Here is a 9,366-nt window from a genome sequence, read left to right as displayed (position 1 = left end):
GTGGGGGGTGTGATTTTTGCTAAGCTGGCTGCTGTGGCTTCTGGGCTCTCTGCTTTTTCGGGAACACATCTCACTCGGACAAAAGCTGCCTTTCTTCTCTTGCCCTGCCTCAGGAGGGCACGGACACAGGGAAACCAGACAAGAATAATTTCCTGAGTTCTCACTCCAGTCCTACACTCTCCCAGCTGAGCTACTGAAAGGCAGCCCCAAGGGTTACCTCTGCTGCTTTGCCCTTAATAATGGGGGAGGGAGTTAGAAGAGGCAGCAGAATCCGATAGCTCTGGATTGGGACCCAGAATGTTGGGGGTGCTGGGCTTTGCGATGTACCTGCCATTGCCCCAGTGGGCGACTGTGGCACGGCCCAGTCATAAATAAGACTCTGAGGCAACCAGCAGGTGGTGCTGCCCAGAGGAGTGAACCCCATTGCAGGGCCTGAGACCTTTCTGGCCAATCTCCACTCAGCAAGACCCAGCTGTTCTCTCAGCCCATCTAGGCATCTGGTACTTACTGGGGCACTTTGCAGCTCCCACCACACTTCAATCGTCACTTTACTTTGCAGTAGATGGGGAAATGCAGGTCTTTACTCCAGGTGGAATTAAACCCATGATCTCCAGGTCCGGTGACCCCAGGCAGGAATGAGGCAGGAAGCGAGTCAAGCTGAGGGAAGCCGGCAAAACTCATCTTGCCTCATAGGGCCCCTTGCAACAGCTTCTTCCTTGTGTGCTACGGCGGAGAGACTCCCCCCGCTCATCTGAGGTGGTGACCAAAGCACTTGGGCAGCTCCTGCTGAGGTAGCTCCATTGGGCCCATGTTAGACTGAAGAGCAAAAGGTCCCTGCTTGAGTCCCAGGGCTTGGCTGGGCTCTTTCTCCCCTGACCCTCTAGGGCTGGGCTCTTTACATCATCACAGCTGTGCCCCTGGGCTGCTGAGAATTCCTGCCCTTCAGCAGCTCCCTGGAAGCACCTTGCCTGCCCTGCTGCTCCCCCTAGGGCCCAGCATGCCCTGCCTTCCTTCCCCTGCCCTGCCTCAGCCAGGGGAGGGGAAAGAAACTCTCCTTCAAGCCGAACCAGCCACGTCAGGATAACTTGCTGTGACCCCACTACCGTTCTCCACGCTGCCGGCTGAGCTATGAAGGGCAGCTGCTGGTGTTGTCTCTGCTGCTTTGCCCTTAATAATGGAGAAGAGAGTTAGGCAGCAGGTGCAGAATCCAATAGCCTGGACTGGGACCCAGAGTAGCGGGGGTCTGGGGCTTGCAATATTGTGAGACACCTGCCCCTCCCCTCGAAATAACTAGGTTGTGCCACGGCCGAGTCATAAAGAAGACACCGAAAGATCCCTTCTCCCTCGGAGCTTTGCCAGAAAAAAGCGCCAGTCTAGACGCGGATCTTTCGGAAAATAAAGCCTTTTCCAGAAGATCCCTTATCCCTTATTTTAAGAGGGATAAGGGATCTTTCGGAAAAGGCTTTATTTTCCGAAATATCCGCGTCTAGACTGGCGCTTTTTTCCGGCAAAGCTCCTAGCCGGAAAAAAGCAGCAGCCATTTTTGTGCTAATGAAGCGGGGGAGATTTAAATCCCCGCTTCATTTGCAATTGCGATATGTCTAATTTGCATCCCTTTTACGAAAAAGGGATGCAGTCTAGACACAGCCGTTCTGCTTCTTCCTCTTTCGATTCTTCTGCTGCTGCTACTTCTGCTCCTTCCGCTGCTCTGCCTTCTTCTCCTGCTGCTGCTCTTCTTCTGATGCTCATGCTACTTCTGCTGCTGCTTCTTCTGTTGTTTCTTTTGTTGATTCTTCTTCTGCTGCTTTTGCTCCTCCTTCCTTTGTTGCTACTACTTATTCTGCTGCTAGTTTTCTTCTTCTGCCATGGCTTCTTCTGCTGAGTTTCTTTTACTGCTGTAGCTGCTACCACCTATTTCTTCTGCTCTTTTCCTGTGCTGCTGTTTCTCCTTCTGCTGCTATTTCTTCTTCTCCTCCTGCCACATTTCTTCTGCTACTTGTCCTACTGTTTCTGCTGCTGCTGCTGCTTCATCAGCTTCTGTTCCTGCAATTTTCCCTGCCCCAACTTCTTTTCAGGCTGCTTCTTCTGTTTGTTCTTCTGTTTCTTATTCCGTTGCATCTTCTACTGCTGCTGCTTTTCTGTTGCTGCCACTGCTTCGTCTTCTATTTCTCTTGATGCTTCATAAGCTTCTGCTCCTCCATCCTTTTTTGTTGCTTCTTCTAGTCTTGCTACTGCTGCTGCCACTTTTGCTTCAATCTGCTGCTGTCTCTTCTTCTGCTGCTGCTGATTCTGAGGCTGTTTCTTTCCTGTTTCTGCTTCCTTTTAATCTGCTACTGATTCTTCTGCTACTGATGCTTTTACTGTTCCTCCTTCTTCTGCTTTTTCTCCTGCTGCTGCTACTTTTCTTCTTGTGCCACTGCTGCTTCTTTTAATTTTTCTTCTTCTGCTACTACGTCCTGTTTCTTCTACTATTCTTTTTCTACTACTTCTTCTGCCCCTACTTTTTTCATGCTTCTTCTTCTTTTGTTTGTGCTACTGCAGCTTCTTTTCCTGTTGTTCCAATTCTGCTGTACCTTCTGTTGCTGTTACTTCTTCTGCTTCTTCCTCTTTTGATTCTTCTGCTGATGCTACTTCTGCTCCTTCTGCTGCTCCGCCGCCTTCTGCTGCTGCTTCTGCTGCTGCTTCTGTTCTTCTTTAGCTGCTGGTTTTACTGCTCTTGGGCTTGTCTACACTGAGAGGTTTTTGCAGCAGAGAGTATGATAATGAGGGACAAATGTTTTTTGCACAAGGGGGTTTTGCACAGAAAGAAGCAGTGTAGTCATTTCTGTTTTGCTCAAAACCTCTTTTTTGCACAAGATCCTTATGCCTCTCCGGATCTGGTGCAAAAGGGCTTTATGGCGAAAAACGGAAGTGGCTACGCTGTTCCTTTTTGCGCAAAAACCCCTTGTGCAAAAAAGCACAAAATATGCTAATGACATCACAACTCATGCTAATGAGTCATTAGCATACTCTCTGCTGCAAAAACTTGCAGCCTAGACTCAGCCTCACTCGATAAGGAGCAGCTAGAGCCCATGACTCAGGGATGCTCCCCATAGCCTGGTCCTACCCCTGTAGTGCAGCTGGCTCCTCAGGGGCTGGGCCTGGGCATCTCCTCTCAGGAGGCAGGGACAGCCCCGTGCCCAGCAGGGAGCTGACTCCATCCCTGTGGCCGGCCCGGCCCTTGCCCTGCTCTGCCCTGGCAGGAGGAGAGGAGGGGAAATCAGGGGCTGAGGTTATAAGAGAGCATCTCCCTCCCTCCCTCCCATTTAACAACAGCAGACTGGGAAGCGCTTCCAAAGGATGTCACAGAACTAGTTTCAGAGGGGCAGCCCTGCGAGTCTGTAACTTTAAAAGACAAGGACTTGTCCTGTAGCACCTTAGGGTGTGTCTACACAGCTCCCTGAACTCAAAATAAGAGATGTGCCAAAGATACAAAGATGCTAATTCCCTTGCCCATTATAATGATAGCTTCCCCACTCATCAGCTCCTGATTAGCCATTCATTAACAGCTATTCCCTCCCTACCTCTCCCTCACCCCACCTTCTGTACTTAATCTAATTTGTCAGGTTAATAATGTGTTCACTTTTTTCATTCTGTTCCTTTAGTGTATATGGTAATGCCAATTCTCTTCCAGAATATGATCTGAGGAAGTGGGTCTGGCCCCAAGACAGTGAACACAGAGAACCACCAACTGTAGCGAAACATCTCCTTGGGTCTGACGTACTGGCTCAGACTTGCACAAGGACAAGGACCTGAGACTCCTCCCCATCAATGCCCCTGTCCTGCCAATCGGAGAGACTGAGGGAGGGCGGTGGAACGTTCTCACCAAAGAGCCCAAAGCATGGCCCACATCATGGGGGCGATCCCTGTCAGAGCACTATTTCTGCCCCACCATTTTGGTGTGACCTCCCGAGAGACCAGCTCTTGATGTGGGGTGGGGAGCAGAAGAGGACAAAAGAGGCAAGAAAAGAAGAGAAATGCGGGCGGGACGGAGGGAAAGAGAAACCAAACAGGAGAAACCCCCACGGCCCCAGTGGTTCTAAGGGACAAAGCCCCAGGTGGGGAATAAAATTCCGACCCTTTCACCCAGTGTTCCGTGCCTAGAATCCAGCCGGGACCAGGTGGATCAGACTGAGCAGTTCCAACCCCCTCGGAGGCTCTTACCTTCTCCGCAGGGATGTCTGGGCTGTAGGGAAATCAGGAGGAGGAGGAGGAAGCTCGACAGAGGTTCCTCCAGGCGCTCACGTGCAGGAACCCTCAGAGGGTATGTCTACACTAGAAAGTTAGTTCGAACTAACGGACGTTAGTTCGAACTAACTTTCCTATGCGCTACACTAGCGCTCCGTTAGTTCGAACTTAATTCGAACTAACGGAGCGCTTAGTTCGAACTAGGTAAACCTCATTTTACGAGGACTAACGCCTAGTTCGAACTAGCTAGTTCGAACTAAGGGCTGTGTAGCCCTTTAGTTCGAACTAGTGGGAGGCTAAGGCTTCCCAGGTTTCCCTGGTGGCCACTCTGGCCAACACCAGGGAAACTCTATTGCCCCCCTCCCGGCCCCGGAGCCCTTAAAGGGCCACGGGCTGGCTACTCACTTTGTGCCAGTTGCAAGGCTGCCAGCACCCGTGCCTGCACAGCCTGCACCTGCCACAGGATGAGCCAGCCATCCGAGGGCTCCCAGCCCTCCACTGCTCCCCACGACCAGCCTGGCGGCTCCCGGGAGCCTGCCCGGGGGCGCAAAAGGCGGGCGCCCGCCTGGTCAAGTGCGGAGATCGTGGACCTCATCGAGGTTTGGGGGGAAGCCTCAAATGTCCACGATCTCCGCACTAGCCACCGGAACGCGGCCGTCTATGGACGCATGGCTGCCAGCCTGGCCGCCAGGGGCCACCAGCGCAGCCGGGAGCAGGTGCGCTGCAAGATTAAAGACTTGCGGCAGTCCTACTCCCGGGCCTGCCTGCCAGAGGCTGACCCGGAGGCCTGCCCCCACTTCCATGCCCTGGACCGCATCCTGGGGCCTCATGCCGTCCCTGCCCCCCGGGACGTGATTGACCCCGGGGCAGAGGGACCGCTCCTGGACACCGAGGAGGAGGAAGAGGGCTCTGAGAGCCAGGAGCCTGCCGCCAGCCTTCCCAGGACCCGGGACCCCCGAGGCACCCCACAGAGCCGCTCGCCTGCATCATCAGAGGCCGGGGAGGCGTCCACCTGTGAGTACCCTCGTGTTCCCCTTATGTGTACGGGGGGCTGGGGCGAGAGGGAGCCCCGGGACCGTGCGCCTGGGCCTTGCCCACTACGGAGCAGCAGCTGGGGATCCTGCAGGGGCCCTGGCCTTGCAGAGGGGAGCTGGGTTTCACACACCTGGGCCCCTGGGGTAATTGACCGCTGGTCTTCTTGCACCACAGCTGCAGCACCGGGGACTGCAGGGCGCACCACACCGCCTGCAGCAGCCGCCCGCGCCCGGGCAAGCAGGACAGCCAGGAACCAGGAGGACTACCAGAGGCGGCATCTCCGGTTCCTGGACCGACAGCTCCGTCTCCAGGACCACTGGGTCCAGGAGGACCTCAGGCTGCGCCAGAGGAGTCTGGAGGCCCTGGAGGAGCAGGGCCGTGCCCTGCGAGGCCACCTCCAGAGCCTGCTAGACCGCTTTCCATTTCCTCCTCCCCCTGCTCCCCCTCTTGCTCCCCCTGTTCCCCCTCTTGCTCCCCCTGCTCCCCCTCTTGCTCCCCCTCTTGCTCCCCCTCTTGCTCCCCCTGCTCCCCCTCTTGCTCCCCCTCTTGCTCCCCCTGCTCCCCCTGCTCCTCCTGTTCCTCCTGCTTCCGCTCCTGCTTCCGCTCCTGCTTCCTCCACACCCCCTGTCCTCTCTGCCCCCCCCTCCACAACCATTCCCCACCGACGCCCCCGGACCCGCAGTGTGGCGAGACGGGAGAGGCACCCAGACTCCCACCCCTGAGCTTTCCTTTCCCTTCCTCCCTTCCCTCCCCTCCCCTTCCAGCTCCCTCGTCCCAGGTTTCCCCCTCCCTTCTCCCACCTTCATTCCTCCCTCCCCCACCCCAGTTCTCTGAAATAAACAGACGTTTTTGTTTGAAAAACAGGTGTCTTTATTGTACAGTAGATAGGGAGGGGAAAGGGGAAGGGGGGGGGGTAGGGTGGAAGAAGGCCCCGGTGGGGCATGCAGGGAGAGGTCAGTCCTCCTCCTCCTCCACCTGGAAGCTCTCCCGCAGGGCTTCCCGGATCCGGATGGCCCCCCGCTGGGCTTCCCGGACGGCGGCGGTGCGGGGCTGACCGTAGTGTCCAGCCATGCGGTCAGCCTCAGCCATCCAGGCTGGCAAGAAAGCCTCCCCCTTCCGCTCACACAAATTGTGGAGCACACAACATGCCGCCACCACGGGAGGGATGTTGTGCTCGGCCAGGTCCAGACGGGTGAGGAGGCATCGAAAGCGGGCTTTCAGTCGCCCGAAGGCCCCCTCCACCACGATGCGGGCCCTGCTCAGCCTGTTATTGAAGGCCTGGCGGGAGGGATTGAGGTGCCCCGTGTAGGGCTTCATGAGCCAGGGCTGCAGTGGGTAGGCGGCATCCCCCACCAGGCAGACGGGCATGTCCACGTCCCCGACCCTGATGTGGCGGTCGGGGAAGAAGGTCCCGTCCTGCAGCCGCTGGCACACGGAGGAGTTCCGGTACACCCGGGCGTCGTGTGCTTTGCCGGACCAGCCCACATTTATGTCCGTGAACTGTCCCCGGTGGTCACACACGGCCTGCAGGATGACGGAGAAGTACCCCTTGCGGTTCACATACCGGGACGCCTGGTGTTCCGGGGCACGGATGGGGATGTGCGTCCCGTCGATGGCCCCCCCGCAGTTGGGGAAGCCGAGGGCGCCGAATCCCCGGATGACGGCATCCGGGTCGGCGAGGCGGACCACCCTGCGGAGCAGCACCCGGTTGATGGCCTTGACCACCTGCGGAGAGAGACACAGCAAAGCGTCAATCAGTGGAGCGCCCGGGTGGCTGGGAGCATTCATGCCCTGGCAGTGCCCCGCGCCCCACTCCCGGAAGCAACCCCCCTGGCGGCGTGTAGTACGGCCGGGACAGCCCGACCCCTCCGGTGCGGGGCGCCTTCGCCTCCTCCCGCCCCCCCCTTTGTCCCTGGGGCGGCCCATCCCCTCCTCGCAGCCCCCCTCCCCCCCGGCTCGGTGGCCGACGAGCGCCGTACCTGCATGAGCACTGCTCCGACAGTGGATCTCCCCACGCCGAACTGGTTCCCGACGGATCGGTAGCTGTCCGGCGTGGAGAGCTTCCAGAGGGCGATGGCCACCCGCTTCTGGAGGGGGATGGCGGGCCTCATGCGAGTGTCCCTTCTTTGCAGGGCAGGGGCGAGCCACTCGCAGAGCTCCAGGAAGGTGTCCCTCCTCATCCTAAAGTTCTGGGTCCACTGTCGGTCGTCCCAGTGCTCCAGGACGATGCGGTCCCACCAGTCGCTGCTGGTGTCCAGACGCCAGATGCGGCGGGGCACGCCGGTGCCGGGGCGCCGCTGCGGCTCCTCCACGGCCCCCAGGGCGGCCAGGCGGAGAGGCAGGGGGCTGACGTTCCCCAGGTGGTGCCAGGCAGCCTCGAGCCATTGCTGGCAGGCTTGCAGTAGCAAGTCCAGAACGTGCACCAGAAGGTGCAGGGCGAGCCGTGGCTCCATGTTGCCACCTGCGGCAGTCCCCCCCGAAGGGAAGCACCGACACAGACGGGCACAGAGACCGACGCTTTGCTGTCCCTCGGTGAGGTTGGCAAGCAAGCAGGAAAAGCTGAGAACCGGCTGTCCAGGGGGGGTCCCTTTAAGCACGAGCCTCAGATAGCCTCAGACAGCAGCCACACAAAGCAACTGCTGACCTGATGTCCTGCCAGAACCGGTTTCAGCTGCCCTTAAATGCCCCCCTGCGTCCAATCAGTGTGGACGCGCTAGTTCGAACTAGCAAAACGCTAGTTCGAACTAGTTTTTAGTTCTAGATGCGCTAGTTCGAACTAGCTTAGTTCGAATTAACTAATTCGAACTAAGTTAGTTCGAACTAGCGCTGTAGTGTAGACGTACCCAGAGAGACATTGTGAGACAGAGACTTGCCTTAGCAAATGCCACAGGGGTCTGCGAGGTCATCCCGGCCTTGCCCCTCTTGTGCCTGGCTGATGTCAGCATCTCTCAGTGAGGTCACCACCTCCCCACCATCTTTGCCTAATATGGGGAGGGCCTGCCAAAGGCCTGTGTGATGTCACGGCCGCCCCCTCCCCCCATGCTGCAAGGCGAGTGTCCTGACTCTGGCCACCCCTTGGGATGTTTGAGCCATTCCCTGTGCTCCCCCCACTCAATGCCTGTTCCTCCTAGGAAGTCAGCCGGCTGCACAGTCGCACCTCAGAAGTGTCACATTACTGGATTGTGAGGGGAGCAGCCGGGTCACTGTTGCACCCATGGGGGGGGGGTGTTCGCCCCAAAAGTGGTACAAAGGGAGCCATATGAGGGGGCAAACAAAAGCTTGCTTTCTTCTGATTCTGTATCTGCTCTTCACATATCTGTATAATGTCTGTGTGTGTAGTTAGGAATCTGTAATCTGTGTGGAGACTGGAAGTCTCTCTGAATGTGGTTGAGCAGTGGGCAGAGCCTGGCCTATGGACATGCTGATTAGTGAGGCCCTGTGGGACAATAGCACTCAATGGGCCAACGACACGCCTTGGGAATGGTGACCAACACCTAAGGGCTACCAGCAGGGAACACAGTGATAGGCCACTGGCTAGGTGACCTGCTGCAGCCAAGAAGAGACCAGGAAGGATGTATAAAGATGCCTTGTAGCTGACTCCATCTTGGTAATCAGCTCAGCACTTCATCCCAGAGGCAGCAGTGCAGGGATCGAAGAGCTGGAAAGAACTGAGGACCCGTTTTAACCTAGGATGTACAATAAGGACTTCCAAGCCAGCAGCTATAACTTCTCTGCTAGTGCCTGCATCGAGAGCTGGGAGATGCAATGCATGTAGCGTATGATACTTTAGCACCCTTACTCTCATGCTTTTCTTTCTGGTAGCAATAAATCTTTAGATGTCAGATGCTAAAGGATTGGCTCAGTGTGATTTGTGGTAAGGTCCAGACGGTAAATTGACCAGGGATCTGTGGCTGGTTTCTTGGAACTGGACAGAACTTGTTCGGGGTAGGTGAAATTGGGTTCTAAGACCCCTCACCTGAATATGAGGCCCAGTGCCATCTGGGGCACGGATATTGCTGGGATGTTGGAGGGGTTTTGCTCGTGAGGCTTCAGGCAAGCAGCTGAAGCGCTCTGTGGGACTGATTTGCAGCCTGTTTGGGAAGG

The 9,366-nt window shown here is 56.8% G+C and overlaps 1 protein-coding gene across 1 annotated transcript; it reads left to right on the top strand.

The window, feature by feature from the left end:
- The first annotated feature begins 4,340 nt into the window (after nt 1-4,340).
- On the top strand, nt 4,341-6,137 carry LOC149522204 (uncharacterized). Its single transcript, XM_089770616.1, has 2 exons — nt 4,341-5,241; nt 5,437-6,137. Exons 1-2 carry the CDS (start codon nt 4,692-4,694, stop codon nt 5,982-5,984), a joined length of 1,098 nt encoding a protein of 365 aa, XP_089626742.1. The 5' UTR covers nt 4,341-4,691; the 3' UTR covers nt 5,985-6,137.
- The last annotated feature ends 3,229 nt before the right edge of the window (nt 6,138-9,366 follow it).

Source organism: Pelodiscus sinensis, chromosome 19 (genome assembly GCF_052426305.1).
Source record: "Pelodiscus sinensis isolate ZL-2025 chromosome 19, ASM5242630v1, whole genome shotgun sequence".
Classification (NCBI taxonomy): domain Eukaryota; kingdom Metazoa; phylum Chordata; order Testudines; family Trionychidae; genus Pelodiscus; species Pelodiscus sinensis.
The sequence above is the reverse complement of the archived record's forward strand: the minus strand, read 5'-3'. Positions and strand labels throughout refer to the sequence as shown.

Bases quoted from the DNA above. Each gene is read 5' to 3' on its own strand.
- LOC149522204 (XM_089770616.1), top strand. From the start codon at position 4,692: ATGAGCCAGCCATCCGAGGGCTCCCAGCCCTCCACTGCTCCCCACGAC. The intron at 5,242-5,436 runs GTGAGTACCCTC...CTTGCACCACAG, and splicing joins GGCCGGGGAGGCGTCCACCT to CTGCAGCACCGGGGACTGCA.